At 33.2% G+C, this 21,505-nt stretch overlaps 1 protein-coding gene across 4 annotated transcripts in view; it reads right to left on the minus strand.

Moving 5' to 3' along the window:
• The window catches only part of TANGO6 (transport and golgi organization 6 homolog), a 1,856,125-nt gene that overhangs the window by 1,070,081 nt on the left and 764,539 nt on the right, over nt 1-21,505 (minus strand). For 3 of the 4 annotated variants that reach the window (XM_044082029.1, XM_044082027.1, XM_044082028.1), the window contains exon 11: nt 4,404-4,601. The exons of the other annotated variant lie outside the window; for it this stretch is intronic. In XM_044082029.1, coding sequence (XP_043937964.1) covers nt 4,404-4,601 — 198 coding nt within the window. The remainder of the gene's footprint in view (nt 1-4,403; nt 4,602-21,505) is intronic. 4 annotated transcript variants of the gene reach the window in all.

Below are 21,505 nucleotides of genomic sequence, written 5' to 3' on the forward strand. Positions count from 1 at the left end.
CCCTTGTCCCAGCTCCTGTTGAGTAAAACCCTTGTCCCAGCTCCTGTTGAGTAAAACCCTTGTCCCTGCTCCTGTTGAGTAAAACCCTTGTCCCTGCTCCTGTTGAGTAAAACCCTTGTCCCTGCTCCTGTTGAGTAAAACCCTTGTCCCTGCTCCTGTTGAGTAAGATCCTTGTCCCTGCTCCTGTTGAGTAAGATCCTTGTCCCTGCTCCTGTTGAGTAAGATCCTTGTCCCTGCTCCTGTTGAGTAAGATCCTTGTCCCTGCTCCTGTTGAGTAAAACCCTTGTCCCTGCTCCTGTTGAGTAAAACCCTTGTCCCTGCTCCTGTTGAGTAAGACCCTTGTCCCTGCTCCTGTTGAATAAGACCCTTGTCCCTGCTCCTGTTGAGTAAGATCCTTGTCCCTGCTCCTGTTGAGTAAGATCCTTGTCCCTGCTCCTGTTGAGTAAGATCCTTGTCCCTGCTGCTGTTGAGTAAAACCCTTGTCCCTGCTCCTGTTGAGTAAAACCCTTGTCCCTGCTCCTGTTGAGTAAGATCCTTGTCCCTGCTCCTGTTGAGTAAGATCCTTGTCCCTGCTCCTGTTGAGTAAAATCCTTGTCCCTGCTCCTGTTGAGTAAAGTCCTTGTCCCTGCTCCTGTTGAGTAAAACCCTTGTCCCTGCTCCTGTTGAGTAAAACCCTTGTCCCTCCCTGCTCCTGTTGAGTAAGATCCTTGTCCCTGCTCCTGTTGAGTAAGATCCTCGTCCCTGCTCCTGTTGAGTAAGATCCTCGTCCCTGCTCCTAGTAAGATCCTCGTCCCTGCTCCTGTTGAGTAAAACCCTTGTCCCTGCTCCTGTTGAGTAAAACCCTTGTCCCTGCTCCTGTTGTGGCAGACGCTGAATGGCCTTCATGTCCATGAGAGAGGTCACTTGTTTTTGTGCCTCTGCCCATTGACTGTGTGGCAGGTCTGGCATACCTTTTGCCTTTGGAAGGGTGTGAAAATGGAACCTGTAGCCCTGAGAGAGTATGTTTAGGACCCATTTATCCTGAGTGATCGTGTCCCAATTTTGTGAAAAAAGTGCTAGTTTTCCCCCTAAGGGTGCTGCCAAGAGAGAAGTGCTTGGCATTGGCAGAGGGAAGTCATTGGGACTGTTTCCTATATGGCTGTGATTTGTCTTCTCCGCTTTTGGAGGTAGAAACACCCCATTGTTTGGGCCTGTATGAGCCCTGGGGCTGTTGCCTGCCTGTAGGGTGTCTGTATCTGCCTCTTTGTGGCCTGTCTGACACGGGAAAGGACCAATTCTTAGAAGGCCAGTTCCTGCTAAATCTGGATGGCTGTTCCTGTAAGAAACCCTTCACTGTCTGCTTAGATTTAGCTTTACCCTCCATTTTCTTCAACACCTCTTCTGCCTTAACACCAAACAGAGTATCATACTGTAATGGAGCAACCAATAATTTTGCTTTAACATGGTCAGGTAGAGTCTGTTCCTTTAACCAAGCATGCCTTCTAACAACAGAACCTGTTACAGCGGCCCTGCAAGAGGCCTCTAGTGAATCATAACCACATTGCAAAGTATGCTTTCCCACTTGTTCAGCTGCATGCAATAAATCCTGCAAATCTTTGTTCTCAGAACATTCAGAATTTGTCAACATTTTCTGTTTTAACAAAGACATCAAGTATTGCTGATATTTGAGCATATGAAACTGACAATTTAAAGCACTTACAGCCAAGGTAGCAGAAGTGTAGACTTTTTCCCCCCATCTGTCCAGTGCCCTAGAATCTCTATCTGAGGGGACAGGGTTTTTAGCAGTAGCAGCCTTGACCCCCTTGGGACCCTGAGAGATAGTTTCTGGGTCAGCAGCAGGGTTTTTATATAGAAATTTATGAGAATCTGGAACCCTGTAGTATCTGTCCGGCTTAACAGGTGCAGGAGGTAAAGAGTCAGGAGATAGGCCGGACTCTGAAAATACATCATCTAATATGTCTAGAACAGGAGGAATTGCAAGAGGTCTGTGCTGAGGTAGTAGAAGAAAGTCTCTAAACCTTTTCTTAGAATCTGAATAATCTTGGCTCTCCCAGCGGAAATGCTCCCTCATGGTATGCAGGGTTTCCCCAAATGAGTAATCCTCAGGAGGAGAAGCTGAAGGAATAGATTCTTCAGCATCAGAATCCTCATAGGGAGGAATAGAGTATCCCTGTTCTGAAGAGGAGTCAGAGGAAATGGAAACCTGATCAGAGGAATCATATTCAGTATCTTGCATAGGACTCTTGTCAGGAGGGGGATGGGAACCCCTGATCAAAGTAATTAGGTCTTCGGCCATTTTGAGCATCTGTTTCTTAGGCATAGAAGTCTGTCCTGGAGAATGCTGTACTTGTTTCCTTGTCTTTAAAACTGTTTTAGTCTTTGTCTTGGATGCTGAAGTCTGCTTTATATAAAGTTGTGTAGGTCTGAAAACACCCTCAGAAGCCGATGCCTGCTCAGCGGGTCCGGACCCATCTGAGGGATTAGTTTCCGAAGGGCCAATACCTTGAATATCCAGAGGCCTAGTTGTCTCCACATGGGAGTCAGAGGCGGCCTGTGGTTCTGAGGTAGCGGGAGTCAGGGGCTGCGAAAGCGCCTCACTGAGCACCGGCGAACCAGCGACTGGCCTGGAAGAGGCTTCGTCGTCGGTTTTGGACCTTGGATGCCTGTCCTTTTCTTTCCCCTTGCGCTTTTTATGAATTCCGGTCGTCGGTTGTTCCGATGGCATTATATAGTTAAACCTTCGGCCAAAGTAATGAAAAGCAAAATCGTACCGACGCTTTATAGTGCGTTGGTTAAATCTAGCACAAAACCTACAACTAGCAACGTCATGATCAGGGCCTAGGCAAGGAATACAGTAAGAATGAAAATCCTTATGAGGTATTTGCTTCCCACAAGAAATACAATTGTTAACTTTTTCTGACATCGGTCTGGAGCAAGAAAAAAGTTTCCCCAACAGGGTACTTAGCTTTATAGAAGACTTCGGATCTGAAATTCAATTTTGAAAATCTCAGGAGTTGGCCAACTGGCACTTGCGAACTGCTTTTGCTTCGGGCACCGCGCGGCAAGAAAGACTGAAGAAAATGGCATCGGCTGCATCTTTTATACCCCTGGCGCACTGACGTCAGGGAAGAGGCGACAGCAACCGACGCTGGACCGGGACTTTGGAATTCAGGCCGACTGCGAGTAGCTTGCCAGCAGGATAACCCAAGTGTAATGACTGCAACAGTGAAACACGATGAACATCCAGTCCTTCTAAGGGCTACCAAGGTCCTCATTAGGACCACTGGGATTTCACCACCAAGCCCAGCCTTGATCCACAAGGGGGCACAAAAGTCCTTTTTAGGACTAATAAGACTGCAATAGGCCTTATTAGGACCCAAGTAATTCATACCACATTAGGCTAGCCTTGACCAACATGGGGGTACACAAGACCTTGTAAGGACTAACTGGCAATAAGGAAAGGACCACCAGCATCACCCAACCCAAACAGGAGATACAAAGGTCCTTATTAGGACCAACAAAAGATCTGTATAGCACACAAGTCCTTGTGAGCACTAAAAGGGTCCTTTTGAGGACCACCACCCCCACAAAGGCCCTTCTCAGAGCCAAAAACAGCCCTCTTCAGAGCTAAAACAGCTCTACTCAAGGCTAACAGTCCTCCTCAGGACTACACAGGACCACCTCCTCAAATAACAGCTACTTCCCTACAAGGAGTTTGACAGCTGAGTCCTTTTCAGGACTTAGACGTGGACCTCTGGGAGTAAAAGACAATCCCAGTTTAGAGAGTTCTTCCCTCTTGATTTTATACCCACCCCACGGAGTGGGCTACACACGAAAAGGAGACGGATACCACCCACCTCTCTTTCCCATTTTAAATTAGTTGTAATTTAAGTGTATATTTTATTTCCATCATACATTTTTTCTTATTATTTTTTCTTTTTCTGCCTGCCTTGCTTGGATTACTTTCGAATACTTAGTAATTCTGTACAATTATATATTTTTTTTCACTTAAGACGAGTTTAAGTTCGCTACTTCTACTACTATTGTCTAATCTGATTAATATACAGTGATTAACTAGAGATATATGGGCTGAAAATCTTCCAACACAGAGACGTTTCTTAAACTGTTACAGTACAGAATATATTTGATAGCTGGACTTCAGCTGAAAGAATGCTACATGATCATCTCACAACAAGAGAAAGGCAGGAGAACAGACTACCAACATTCTTATACAGTCTGCTTTAAAGTCCCCAAGACATACCTTCTCACAGTGTAACAGGATGCACTACATTATCACTCCATGAAATGCAAAGCAGGGGATTTATGGCATCAAATCTTAGGATTTCATATGACACGAACATGGCAAGGAAATTCGAGGTACTACTATAGACTTCCCATCTTACCTGCACTGTATTGCTGAACACAGCACTGGTCACCTTCTCACACAGAGCTGCTATCAGCTGAAGGGTCAGCAGCTTTGCCTCCTGCTTCTCAATCTGTTGGGCCTCATACTTCTCACGTTCTAAGAAACTATCCATGTCGGTCAGAGTAGACGCCTTTCTCTCCTCTTCCTCCTCCTCTGCAGCCATACTGGTAAGATCCTGTTGGGAAGAAGAATGACAGATCACGTCACTAAGCAGCTAAACATGTATGTTCTGAGGGCACTGGCGCTATCCTTAAATTACAGGCAGACAAAATTCTATTTGGTCAGCTGTCACAGCAGCCATTTCATGGATTTTCTCTACAGATCATGATTCATCAGTCTGTCCTGTAAGATGGTTGTCGCTACACAGATAAACTTGTTTGCACACACTTGTGCTGAAAAGATCATGCCACAGCACTAATGTTAACAGTGAAAATGTATGCAAGTCTGCAGTCTGTCTTCCACAAAACCCTTCTTATCACGCATATCATAAGAGTGAATTTGTGAAATACAGCAGTAGTTCCCTCCTCCCCCACGTGGGACATGATGGAATTAACTTGCATCCACTGAGATGAGAACCTGGAAGTGGCAATCAAATTCACCACGACCATTCATCTTAGACAAGGGTAAGGTGTGCCAATGACCGAATAAGCAAAAGCACCAGTGCACTGCTGGATGCCTGAGTCATAATAGGAAATGCTTTTAATTCTACATGCAGCACAGAGTTTGAAGGCGAGGTGCTCATGGGTTGGTGTGGGGCTCTTGGTGAGTCGGTGTGTGAAGTCTCCTTTTGGGTGAGGGACTCTGGGATATGTGGGTGCAATCTCTTTGTAGTTGAGAGGCTCCAAAGGTGTGTGGATGAAGTTCCCTTACAAGTGAGGTACTCCTGGGGTGTGTGTGTGTGTGTGTGTGTGTGTGTGTGTGTGTGTGTGTGTGTGTGTGTGTGTGAAGTTCCCTTGCAACTGAGGTGCTGCTGGGGTGTGTGTGTGTGTGTGTGTGGGTGAAGTTCCCTTGCAGATGACGGGCTACTGTTGTGCGTGGGTGCAGATCCCGTTCAGGCTAGGTGATCATCGGGGATGTGTGTTAGTAGAACATTAACCACAGAGGAAATTCTAACAGTTAACTAACTGTAGAAGGTCATGACTAGCACAAATGATTTTAAAAACTACTAGACAAAAGTGTTGTTGTAACAGTACACAACATTACACTACTTTGAGCTACCAATGAATGGTGACTGCAAAGGTAACAAAGAAAACATATTAGGCGTCATCCAGGAAAAAGAATAATCTTGGAGAAACAAACAGTAAAACAATTTTGAATCCATTGTTTGACAAGACAAGCTCATGCTTCTTGAGAGCCTGAAACAGATACGGATAGTTTACACATACCATTGTTTAACTCTTACTTTCTTATGTGAACAGAAACTTACCCAAAGCTGTGAATCACATGCTCCTTATCATATATTTTAAACACATCTTTCCAGTTTATCAAACATTAGTGTTTAGTACAGACAGACAAAGCCCGATAATCCATCTACTGATAACATGTGCTTTATTAATTTATCATGAGGCCTTTTTTTTAGCTCAGTCTGTAAACAGAAGAATTTCATGACTGAGGTTGACCTGCATTTATTTTGTTACTGGAAATGATACCATTGTAATCTTTTCTGAATGAGGTTGTGGCACTGAGAACACACATCACCTTAAGGTTACGAACCCTACCAATCACTGTGCACATCAGTACAGATTTATGAATGATGTGAGCCTGATGTGAATAAGGAGTGAGCTAATAGTTAATTTAACATGTGCTGTACCAAAAGAACTACTTTAAACAGACACACATGATGCAATAAGCAATGTGCAAACTTAACGGCTATGGCTGATATAGCTTTACTCTTCAGCCATGCTGGGTTCATTTCCCACATCCTCCATTTGCTAGGTGTGGGACCCTAAGTAAAATGAGTCCATGTGGCCCGTAGCTGCTATATTACATTTAACATATTCTTCTTCTGTGGGCTGAATGTAAAATGAGTCCACGTGGCCCACAGGTGCTCTATTACATTTAACATATTCTTCATCTTCCATGGGCTGAATTGTAAAATGAGTCCACGTGGCCCGTAGGTGCTTTATTACATTTAACATATTCTTCTTCCGTGGGCTGAATGTAAAATGAGTCCACGTGGCCTGTAGGTGCTCTGTTACATTTAACATATTCTTCTTCCGTGGGCTGAATGTAAAATGAGTCCACGTGGCCCGTAGCTGCTGTTACATTTAACATATTCTTCTTCCGTGGGCTGAATGTAAAATGAGTCCACATGGCCCGTAGCTGCTCTGTTACATTTAACATATTCTTCTTCCGTGGGCTGAATGTAAAATGAGTCCACGTGGCCCGCAGGTGCTCTGTTACATTTAACATATTCTTCTTCCGTGGGCTGAATGTAAAATGAGTCCACGTGGCCCGTAGCTGCTCTGTTACATTTAACATATTCTTCTTCCGTGGGCTGAATGTAAAATGAGTCCATGTGGCCTGTAGCTGCTCTGTTACATTTAACATATTCTTTTTCCGTGGGCTGAATGTAAAATGAGTCCACGTGGCCCGTAGCTGCTCTGTTACATTTAACATATTCTTCTTCCTTTTATACTTTTTTCATTTTCTGTTCCCCAGACATTATTCTCTCTCATTCTTCAGCCTGGCCTTAGGCGAAACCATCTGCAATTTTCGATTTATTGCCCAATCCCTCCAACCGACATCACACTGGGGTCATTAAGCCTTCTCTTTCTGACAGCATGCTTCCAAGCAGCTTTGATAAAGGCTACGTTGAAACAGCTTGATGAGGAGCACATATATTCCATGGCTGAATTTGTGTCACCCCTTCTCTGAATCCTCTGAAGGGCATCATGGTATCTTGTCACCTGGAACCCCCCAATCCCTCCAAGGATGGGTATGCTCATTCACTCCTTGCCAGGTCTAAAAAGAACCTGAACCACTAAATGAAGTTGGGTTACCAAGGTCTAAGTTAGGGCTCCCCTCTGTGTCAACAGAGATTGTATAAGCACCTTTTATAATAGTCTCAATTCCCATGGCTTATTGGGGAGTCTGCCCACATACATTATAGTTGAGTGAGTGTGTGTGTGTGTGTGGTGGGGGGGTGTACATACCCACAAAAAGTTAACTACCCTTACTTTCTCCTTTCTACTTCAAAGCACCAGCTATCAAGAAAACTGAAGAATACCTTAAGGCAACAAACTAGAAACATACTCCTCAATTTCATTGAATTCACTCAAAAAATTTGGAATAATGATTCTAGAGTCCTTACTACACAAACAGTGTAACTTTTCACAAAACACCTCCAAGCTTTAAGCATGTTGCCATCATACATCTGTCTACATGTCCTCAGCTCATACATTTAATTATTTATTTTATTGGATAACCGGGAATGTCCAGGTGGGTGAAGGCCCAATAAGAAAAGCTCCAGAAAATATACAACAGAAATTAAAAGATACAATACAGATTGTCAAGAAAAAAACTTTTAAAAACTTAATATAGACTACTGTGAAGCACAGTGAATAAATTACAAAATAAAATTTAGAAAAACAAAGTTGACATTCAGTACAAAGAATATGCAGGATTAATACAAAGCAGCAACATTACATGTTGAGTGACATGAAATTCTAAGATACAGTGCCATTTCCACTTGGTTAGGAACACAGCCTTGAACGCAAGTGAATTAACTGCACAGTGACTAGGAGTAGAATATCCATTGTCTTATGTAAATGTATAATGATTAGGAGTAGAATATACAATGTATTATGTAACTGTATACTGATTAGGAGTAGAATATACAATGTATTATGTAACTGTATAATGATTAGGAGTAGAATATACAATGTATTATGTAACTGCATAATAATTAGGAGTAGAATATACAATGTATTATGTAACTGCATAATGGTTAGGAGTAGAATAAACAATGTATTATGTAACTGTATAATGCTTAGGAGTAGAATAAACAATGTATTATGTAACTGCATAATGATTAGGAGTAGAATGTACAATGTATTATGTAACTGTATAATGATCCGGAGTAGAATACACAATGTATTATGTAACTGTATAATGATTAGGAGTAGAATATACCATGTATTATGTAACTGTATAATGATTAGGAGTAGAATGTACAATGTATTATGTAACTGTATAATGATCAGGAGTAGAATATACAATGTATTATGTAACTGTATAATGATCAGGAATAGAATATACAATGTATTATGTAACTGTATAATGATTAGGAGTAGAATAAACAATGTATTATGTAACTGCATAATGATTAGGAGTAGAATATACAATGTATTATGTAACTGCATAATGGTTAGGAGTAGAATAAACAATGTATTATGTAACTGCATAATGGTTAGGAGTAGAATATACAATGTATTATGTAACTGCATAATGGTTAGGAGTAGAATAAACAATGTATTATGTAACTGTATAATGATCAGGAGTAGAATATACAATGTATTATGTAACTGTATAGTGATTAGGAGTATAATAAACAATGTATTATGTAACTGTATAATGATCAGGAGTACAATATACAATGTATTATGTAACTGTATAATGATTAGGAGTAGAATGTACAATGTATTATGTAACTGTATAATGATCCGGAGTAGAATACACAATGTATTATGTAACTGTATAATGATTAGGAGTAGAATAAACAATGTATTATGTAACTGCATAATGATTAGGAGTAGAATATACAATGTATTATGTAACTGCATAATGGTTAGGAATAGAATAAACAATGTATTATGTAACTGTATAATGATAAGGAGTAGAATATACAATGTATTATGTAACTGTATAATGATCAGGAGTAGAATATACAATGTATTATGTAACTGTATAATGATCAGGAGTAGAATGTACAATGTATTATGTAACTGTATAATGATTAGGAGTAGAATGTACAATGTATTATGTAACTGTATAATGATCCGGAGTAGAATACACAATGTATTATGTAACTGTATAATGATTAGGAGTAGAATAAACAATGTATTATGTAACTGCATAATGATTAGGAGTAGAATATACAATGTATTATGTAACTGCATAATGGTTAGGAGTAGAATAAACAATGTATTATGTAACTGCATAATGGTTAGGAGTAGAATATACAATGTATTATGTAACTGCATAATGGTTAGGAGTAGAATAAACAATGTATTATGTAACTGTATAATGCTTAGGAGTAGAATAAACAATGTATTATGTAACTGCATAATGATTAGGAGTAGAATGTACAATGTATTATGTAACTGTATAATGATCCGGAGTAGAATACACAATGTATTATGTAACTGTATAATGATTAGGAGTAGAATATACATTGTATTATGTAACTGTATAGTGATCAGGAGTAGAATATACCATGTATTATGTAACTGTATAATGATTAGGAGTAGAATATACAATGTATTATGTAACTGTATAGTGATTAGGAGTATAATAAACAATGTATTATGTAACTGTATAATGATCAGGAGTACAATATACAATGTATTATGTAACTGCATAATGATCAGGAGTACAATATACCATGTATTATGTAACTGTATACTGATCAGGAGTAGAATATACAATGTATTATGTAACTGTATACTGATCAGGAGTAGAATATACAATGTATTATGTGACTGTATAATGATCAGGAATATAATATACAATGTATTATGTACCTGTATAATGATTAGGAGTAGAATATACAATGTATTATGTAACTGTATAATGGTTAGGAGTAGAATATACAATGTATTATGTAACTGTATAGTGATCAGGAGTAGAATATACCATGTATTATGTAACTGTATAATGATTAGGAGTAGAATATACAATGTATTATGTAACTGTATAGTGATTAGGAGTATAATAAACAATGTATTATGTAACTGTATAATGATCAGGAGTACAATATACAATGTATTATGTGACTGTATAATGATCAGGAATATAATATACAATGTATTATGTACCTGTATAATGATTAGGAGTAGAATATACAATGTATTATGTAACTGTATAATGGTTAGGAGTAGAATATACAATGTATTATGTAACTGTATAATGATTAGGAGTAGAATATACAATGTATTATGTAACTGCATAATGGTTAGGAGTAGAATAAACAATGTATTATGTAACTGTATAATGATTAGGAGTAGAATGTACAATGTATTATGTAACTGTATAATGATCAGGAGTAGAATATACAATGTATTATGTAACTGTATAGTGATTAGGAGTAGAATATACAATGTATTATGTAACTGTATAATGATTAGGAGTAGAATATACAATGTATTATGTAACTGTATAATGATTAGGAGTAGAATATACAATGTATTATGTAACTGTATAATGATTAGGAGTAGAATATACAATGCATTGTGTAACTGCATAATGATTAGGAGTAGAATATACAATGTATTATGTAACTGTATAGTGATCAGGAGTAGAATATACCATGTATTATGTAACTGTATAATGATCAGGAGTAGAATATACAATGTATTATGTAACTGTATAGTGATTAGGAGTAGAATATACAATGTATTATGTAACTGTATAATGATCAGGAGTAGAATATACAATGTATTGTGTACCTATATAATGATTAGGAGTAGAATATACAATGCATTGTGTACCTATATAATGATTAGGAGTAGAATATACAATGTATTATGTAACTGCATAATGGTTAGGAGTAGAATATACAATGTATTATGTAACTGTATAATGCTTAGGAGTAGAATAAACAATGTATTATGTAACTGTATAATGATTAGGAGTAGAATATACAATGTATTATGTAACTGCATAATGGTTAGGAGTAGAATAAACAATGTATTATGTAACTGTATAATGATCAGGAGTACAATATACAATGTATTATGTGACTGTATAATGATCAGGAATATAATATACAATGTATTATGTACCTGTATAATGATTAGGAGTAGAATATACAATGTATTATGTAACTGTATAATGGTTAGGAGTAGAATATACAATGTATTATGTAACTGTATAATGATTAGGAGTAGAATATACAATGTATTATGTAACTGCATAATGGTTAGGAGTAGAATAAACAATGTATTATGTAACTGTATAATGATTAGGAGTAGAATGTACAATGTATTATGTAACTGTATAATGATCAGGAGTAGAATATACAATGTATTATGTAACTGTATAGTGATTAGGAGTAGAATATACAATGTATTATGTAACTGTATAATGATTAGGAGTAGAATATACAATGTATTATGTAACTGTATAATGATTAGGAGTAGAATATACAATGTATTATGTAACTGTATAATGATTAGGAGTAGAATATACAATGCATTGTGTAACTGCATAATGATTAGGAGTAGAATATACAATGTATTATGTAACTGTATAGTGATCAGGAGTAGAATATACCATGTATTATGTAACTGTATAATGATCAGGAGTAGAATATACAATGTATTATGTAACTGTATAGTGATTAGGAGTAGAATATACAATGTATTATGTAACTGTATAATGATCAGGAGTAGAATATACAATGTATTGTGTACCTATATAATGATTAGGAGTAGAATATACAATGCATTGTGTACCTATATAATGATTAGGAGTAGAATATACAATGTATTATGTAACTGCATAATGGTTAGGAGTAGAATATACAATGTATTATGTAACTGTATAATGCTTAGGAGTAGAATAAACAATGTATTATGTAACTGTATAATGATTAGGAGTAGAATATACAATGTATTATGTAACTGCATAATGGTTAGGAGTAGAATAAACAATGTATTATGTAACTGTATAATGATTAGGAGTAGAATGTACAATGTATTATGTAACTGCATAATGATTAGGAGTAGAATATACAATGTATTATGTAACTGCATAATGATTAGGAGTAGAATGTACAATGTATTATGTAACTGCATAATGGTTAGGAGTAGAATAAACAATGTATTATGTAACTGCATAATGATTAGGAGTAGAATATACAATGTATTATGTACCTGCATAATGATTAGGAGTAGAATATACAATGTATTATGTAACTGTATAATGATCAGGAGTAGAATATACAATGTATTATGTAACTGTATAATGATCATGAGTAGAATATACAATGTATTATGTAACTGTATAATGATCAGGAGTAGAATATACAATGTATTATGTAACTGTATAATGATCAGGAGTAGAATATACAATGTATTATGTAACTGTATAGTGATTAGGAGTAGAATATACAATGTATTATGTAACTGTATAATGGTTAGGAGTAGAATAAACAATGTATTATGTAACTGCATAATGATCAGGAGTAGAATATACAATGTATTATGTAACTCTATACTGATTAGGAGTAGAATAAACAATGTATTATGTAACTGCATAATGCTTAGGAGTAGAATAAACAATGTATTATGTAACTGCATAATGATTAGGAGTAGAATGTACAATGTATTATGTAACTGCATAATGATTAGGAGTAGAATATACAATGTATTATGTAACTGTATAATGATAAGGAGTAGAATATACAATGTATTATGTAACTGTATACTGATCAGGAGTAGAATATACAATGTATTATGTAACTGTATACTGATCAGGAGTAGAATATACAATGTATTATGTAATTGTATACTGATCAGGAGTAGAATATACAATGTATTATGTAACTGCATAATGATCAGGAGTAGAATATACAATGTATTATGTAACTGCATAATGCTTAGGAGTAGAATAAACAATGTATTATGTACCTGTATAATGATTAGGAGTAGAATATACAATGTATTATGTAACTGTATACTGATCAGGAGTAGAATATACAATGTATTATGTAACTGCATAATGCTTAGGAGTAGAATAAACAATGTATTATGTAACTGCATAATGATTAGGAGTAGAATATACAATGTATTATGTAACTGCATAATGATTAGGAGTAGAATATACAATGTATTATGTAACTGTATAATGATTAGGAGTAGAATGTACAATGTATTATGTAACTGCATAATGATTAGGAGTAGAATATACAATGTATTATGTAACTGCATAATGGTTAGGAGTAGAATAAACAATGTATTATGTAACTGTATAATGATTAGGAGTAGAATGTACAATGTATTATGTAACTGCATAATGATTAGGAGTAGAATATACAATGTATTATGTAACTGCATAATGGTTAGGAGTATAATAAACAATGTATTATGTAACTGTATAATGATTAGGAGTAGAATATACAATGTATTATGTAACTGCATAATGGTTAGGAGTAGAATAAACAATGTATTATGTAACTGTATAATGATTAGGAGTAGAATGTACAATGTATTATGTAACTGCATAATGATTAGGAGTAGAATATACAATGTATTATGTAACTGCATAATGGTTAGGAGTAGAATAAACAATGTATTATGTAACTGTATAATGATTAGGAGTAGAATATACAATGCATTGTGTAACTGCATAATGATTAGGAGTAGAATATACAATGTATTATGTAACTGTATAATGATTAGGAGTAGAATATACAATGTATTATGTAACTGCATAATGGTTAGGAGTAGAATAAACAATGTATTATGTAACTGTATAATGATTAGGAGTAGAATGTACAATGTATTATGTAACTGCATAATGATTAGGAGTAGAATATACAATGTATTATGTAACTGCATAATGGTTAGGAGTATAATAAACAATGTATTATGTAACTGTATAATGATTAGGAGTAGAATATACAATGTATTATGTAACTGCATAATGGTTAGGAGTAGAATAAACAATGTATTATGTAACTGTATAATGATTAGGAGTAGAATGTACAATGTATTATGTAACTGCATAATGATTAGGAGTAGAATATACAATGTATTATGTAACTGCATAATGGTTAGGAGTAGAATAAACAATGTATTATGTAACTGTATAATGATTAGGAGTAGAATATACAATGCATTGTGTAACTGCATAATGATTAGGAGTAGAATATACAATGTATTATGTAACTGTATAATGATTAGGAGTAGAATATACAATGTATTATGTAACTGTATAATGATTAGGAGTAGAATACACAATGTATTATGTAACTGTATAATGATTAGGAGTAGAATATACAATGCATTGTGTAACTGCATAATGATTAGGAGTAGAATATACAATGTATTATGTAACTGTATAGTGATCAGGAGTAGAATATACCATGTATTATGTAACTGTATAATGATCAGGAGTAGAATATACAATGTATTATGTAACTGTATACTGATCAGGAGTAGAATATACAATGTATTATGTAACTGTATACTGATCAGGAGTAGAATATACAATGTATTATGTAACTGTATAATGATCAGGAGTAGAATATACAATATACTATGTAACTGTATAATGATCAGGAGTAGAATATACAATGTATTATGTAACTTAATAATGATTAGGAGTAGAATATACAATATACTATGTAACTGTATAATGATCAGGAGTAGAATATACAATGTATTATGTAACTGTATAATGATCAGGAGTAGAATATACAATGTATTATGTAACTGTATAATGATTAGGAGTAGAATATACAATGTATTATGTAACTGTATAATGATTAGGAGTAGAATATACAATGTATTATGTAAATGTATAATGATTAGGAGTAGAATGTACAATGTATTACGTAACTGCATAATGATGAGTAGAATATACAATATATTATGTAACTGCATAATGATTAGGAGTAGAATAAACAATGTATTATGTAACTGTATAATGATAAGGAGTAGAATATACAATGTATTATGTAACTGCATAATGATTAGGAGTAGAATATACAATGTATTATGTAACTGTATAATGATTAGGAGTAGAATATACAATGTATTATGTAACTGTATAATGATTAGGAGTAGAATATACAATGTATTATGTAACTGTATAATGATTAGGAGTAGAATATACAATGTATTATGTAACTGCATAATGATTAGGAGTAGAATATACAATGTATTATGTAACTGTATAATGATTAGGAGTAGAATATACAATGTATTATGTAACTGTATAATGATTAGGAGTAGAATATACAATGTATTATGTAACTGTATAATGATCAGGAGTAGAATATACAATGTATTATGTAACTGCATAATGATCAGGAATAGAATATACCATGTATTATGTAACTGTATACTGATTAGGAGTAGAATATACAATGTATTATGTAACTGCATAATGATCAGGAGTACAATATACCATGTATTATGTAACTGTATACTGATCAAGAGTAGAATATACAATGTATTATGTAACTGTATAATGATCAGGAGTAGAATATACAATGTATTATGTAACTACATAATGATTAGGAGTAGAATATACAATGTATTATGTAACTACATAATGATTAGGAGTAGAATATACAATGTATTATGTGACTGTATAATGATTAAGAGTAGAATATACAATGTATTCTGTAACTGAATAATGATCAGGAGTAGAATATACAATGTATTATGTAACTGTATAATGATTAGGAGTAGAATATACAATGTATTATGTAACTGTATAATGATCAGGAGTAGAATATACAATGTATTATGTAACTGTATACTGATCAGGAGTAGAATATACAATGTATTATGTAACTGTATAATGATTAGGAGTAGAATGTACAATGTATTATGTAACTGTATAATGATTAGGAGTAGAATATACAATGTATTATGTAACTGCATAATGATTAGGAGTAGAATATACAATGTATTATGTAACTGCATAATGATTAGGAGTAGAATATACAATGTATTATGTAACTGCATAATGATCAGGAGTAGAATATACAATGTATTATGTAACTGCATAATGATTAGGAGTAGAATATACTATGTATTGTGTAACTGTATAATGATTAGGAGTAGAATATACAATGTATTATGTAACTGCATAATGATTAGGAGTAGAATATACAATGTATTATGTAACTGCATAATGATCAGGAGTAGAATATACAATGTATTATGTAACTGCATAATGATTAGGAGTAGAATATACAATGTATTATGTAACTGCATAATGATTAGGAGTAGAATATACTATGTATTGTGTAACTGTATAATGATTAGGAGTAGAATACACAATGTATTATGTAACTGCATAATGATTAGGAGTAGAATATACTATGTATTATGTGACTGTATAATGATCAGGAATAGAATATACAATGTATTATGTAACTGTATAATGATCAGGAGTACAATATACCATGTATTATGTAACTGTATACTGATTAGGAGTAGAATATACAATGTATTATGTAACTGCATAATGATCAGGAGTACAATATACCATGTATTATGTAACTGTATACTGATCAAGAGTAGAATATACAATGTATTATGTAACTGTATAATGATCAGGAGTAGAATATACAATGTATTATGTAACTACATAATGATTAGGAGTAGAATATACAATGTATTATGTAACTACATAATGATTAGGAGTAGAATATACAATGTATTATGTAACTGTATAATGATCAGGAGTAGAATATACAATGTATTATGTAAATGTATAATGATTAGGAGTAGAATGTACAATGTATTATGTAACTGTATAATGATAAGGAGTAGAATATACAATGTATTATGTAACTGCATAATGATCAGGAGTACAATATACCATGTATTATGTAACTGTATACTGATTAGGAGTAGAATATACAATGTATTATGTAACTGCATAATGATTAGGAGTATAATATACAATGTATTATGTGACTGTATAATGATCAGGAATAGAATATACAATGTATTATGTACCTGTATAATGATTAGGAGTAGAATATACAATGTATTATGTAACTGCATAATGATCAGGAGTAGAATATACAATGTATTATGTAACTGTATAGTGATTAGGAGTAGAATGTACAATGTATTATGTAACTGTATAATGATCAGGAATAGAATATACCATGTATTATGTAACTGTATAATGATTAGGAGTAGAATATACAATGTATTATGTAACTGCATAATGATTAGGAGTAGAATATACAATGTATTATGTAACTGTATAATGATCAGGAGTAGAATATACAATGTATTATGTAACTACATAATGATTAGGAGTAGAATATACAATGTATTATGTAACTGTATAATGATAAGGAGTAGAATATACAATGTATTGTGTACCTTTATAATGATTAGGAGTACAATATACAATGTATTATGTAACTGTATAATGATCAGTAGTAGAATACAAAATGTATTGTGTAACTGTATAGTGATCAGGAGTAGAATATACAATGCATTCTTTAACTGCATAATGATTAGGAGTAAAATATACACTATATTATGTAACTGTATAATGATCAGGAGTAGAATATACAATGTATTTTGTAAATACATAGCGATTGGGAGTACAATATACAAAGTATTGCGTAACTTCATAACGATTAGCAGTAGAATATACAATGCATTGTGTAACTGTATAATGATTAGGAGTAGAATATACAATGTATTGTGTAACTGTATAATGATCAGGAGTAGAATATACAATGTATCGTGTAACTGCATAATGAATAGGAGTAGAATATACAATATATTATCTAACTGTATAATGATCAGGAGTAGAATATACATTGTATTATGTAAATGCATAATGATTAAGAGCAGAATACAGAATGTATTATGTAACTGTATAATGATTAGGAGTAGAATATACAATGCATTGTGTAACTGCATAATGATTAGGAGTAGAATATGCAATGTATTATGTAACTGTATGGTGATCAGGAGTAGAATATACCATGTATTATGTACCTGTATAATGATTAGGAGTAGAATATACAATGTATTATGTAACTGCATAATGATTAGGAGTAGAATATACAATGTATTATGTGACTGTATAATGATCAGGAATAGAATATACAATGTATTATGTACCTGTATAATGATTAGGAGTAGAATATACAATGTATTATGTAACTGTATAATGATTAGGAGTAGAATATACAATGCATTGTGTAACTGCATAATGATTAGGAGTAGAATATACAATGTATTATGTAACTGTACAGTGATCAGGAGTAGAATATACCATGTATTATGTAACTGTATAATGATCAGGAGTAGAATATACAATGTATTATGTAACTGTATAGTGATTAGGAGTAGAATATACAATGTATTATGTAACTGTATAATGATAAGGAGTAGAATATACAATGTATTGTGTACCTATATAATGATTAGGAGTAGAATATACAATGCATTGTGTAACTGTATACTGATTAGGAGTAGAATATACAATGTATTATGTAACTGCATAATGATTAGGAGTAGAATATACAATGTATTATGTGACTGTATAATGATCAGGAATAGAATATACAATGTATTATGTACCTGTATAATGATTAGGAGTAGAATATACAATGTATTATGTAACTGTATAATGATTAGGAGTAGAATATACAATGCATTGTGTAACTGCATAATGATTAGGAGTAGAATATACAATGTATTATGTAACTGTATAGTGATCAGGAGTAGAATATACCATGTATTATGTAACTGTATAATGATCAGGAGTAGAATATACAATGTATTATGTAACTGTATAATGATCAGTAGTAGAATACAAAATGTATTGTGTAACTGTATAGTGATCAGGAGTAGAATATACAATGTATTATGTAACTGTTTAGTGATCAGGAGTAGAATATACAGTGCATTATGTACCTGCATAATGATTAGGAGTAGAATATACAATGCATTCTTTAACTGCATAATGATTAGGAGTAGAATATACAATATATTATGTAACTGTATAATGATTAGGAGTAAAATATACAATATATTATGTAACTGTATAATGATCAGGAGTAGAATATACAATGTATTTTGTACATACATAGTGATTGGGAGTAGAATATACAATGTATTATGTAACTGCATAATGATCAGGAGTAGAATATACAATGTATTCTGTAAATACATAGCGACTGGGAGTACAATATACAAAGTATTGCGTAACTTCATAACGATTAGCAGTAGAATATACAATGCATTGTGTAACTGTATAATGATTAGGAGTAGAATATACAATGTATTGTGTAACTGTATAATGATCAGGAGTAGAATATACAATGTATCGTCTAACTGCATAATGAATAGGAGTAGAATATACAATATATTATCTAACTGTATAATGATCAGGAGTAGAATATACATTGTATTATGTAACTGTATAGTGATCAGGAGTAGAATATACCATGTATTATGTAACTGTATAATGATCAGGAGTAGAATATACAATGTATTATGTAACTGCATAATGATTAGGAGTAGAATATACAATGTATTATGTAACTGTATAATGATCAGGAGTAGAATATACAATATACTATGTAACTGTATAATGATCAGGAGTAGAATATACAATGTATTATGTAACTTAATAATGATTAGGAGTAGAATATACAATGTCTTATGTACCTGTATAATGATAAGGAGTAGAATATACAATGTATTATGTAACTGCATAATGATTAGGAGTAGAATAAACAATGTATTATGTAACTGTATAATGATCCGGAGTAGAATACACAATGTATTATGTAACTGTATAATGATTAGGAGTAAAATATACAATGTATTATGTAACTGCATAATGGTTAGGAGTAGAATAAACAATGTATTATGTAACTGTATAATGATTAGGAGTAGAATATACAATGTATTATGTAACTGTATAATTAGTAGAATATACAATGTATTATGTAACTGTATAGTGATTAGGAGTAGAATATACAATATATTATGTAACTGTATAATGATTAGGAGTAGAATATACAATGTATTGTGTAAATGTATAATGATCAGGAGTAGAATATACAATGTATTTTGTAACTGTATAATTAGTAGAATATACAATGTATTATGTAACTGTATAGTGATTAGGAGTAGAATATACAATATATTATGTAACTGTATAATGATTAGGAGTAGAATATACAATGTATTGTGTAAATGTATAATGATCAGCAGTAGAATATACAATGTATTTTGTAACTGTATAATTAGTAGAATATACAATGTATTATGTAACTGTATAGTGATTAGGAGTAGAATATACAATGTATTGTATAACTGCATAATGATTATGAGTAGAATATACAATGTACTGTGTAACAGTCTAATGATCAGGAGTAGAATATACAATGTATTATGTAACTGTATAATGATCAGGAGTAAAATATACAATGTATTATGTAACTGTATAATGATCAGGAGTACAATATACAATGTATTATGTAACTGTATAATGATCCGGAGTAGAATATACAATGTATTATGTAACTGCATAATGATTAGGAGTAGAATATACAATGTATTATGTAACTGCATAATGATTAGGAGTAGAATAAACAATGTATTATGTAACTGTATAATGATTAGGAGTAGAATATACAATGTATTATGTAACTGTATAATGATCAGGAGTAAAATATACAATGTATTATGTAACTGTATAATGATCCGGAGTAGAATATACAATGTATTATGTAACTGTATAATGATCCGGAGTAGAATACACAATGTATTATGTAACTACATAATGATTAGGAGTAGAATACACAATGTATTATGTAACTGTATAATGATCAGGAGTACAATATACAATGTATTATGTAACTGTATAATGATTAGGAGTAGAATGTACAATGTATTATGTAACTGTATAATGATCCGGAGTAGAATACACAATGTATTATGTAACTGTATAATGATCAGGAGTACAATATACAATGTATTATGTAACTGCATAATGATCAGGAGTACAATATACCATGTATTATGTAACTGTATACTGATCAGGGGTAGAATATACAATGTATTATGTAACTGTATACTGATCAGGAGTAGAATATACAATGTATTATGTAACTGTATAATGATCAGG

Source organism: Protopterus annectens, chromosome 8.part1 (assembly GCF_019279795.1).
Source record: "Protopterus annectens isolate FY-2018-M chromosome 8.part1, PAN1.0, whole genome shotgun sequence".
Lineage (NCBI taxonomy): Eukaryota > Metazoa > Chordata > Ceratodontiformes > Protopteridae > Protopterus > Protopterus annectens.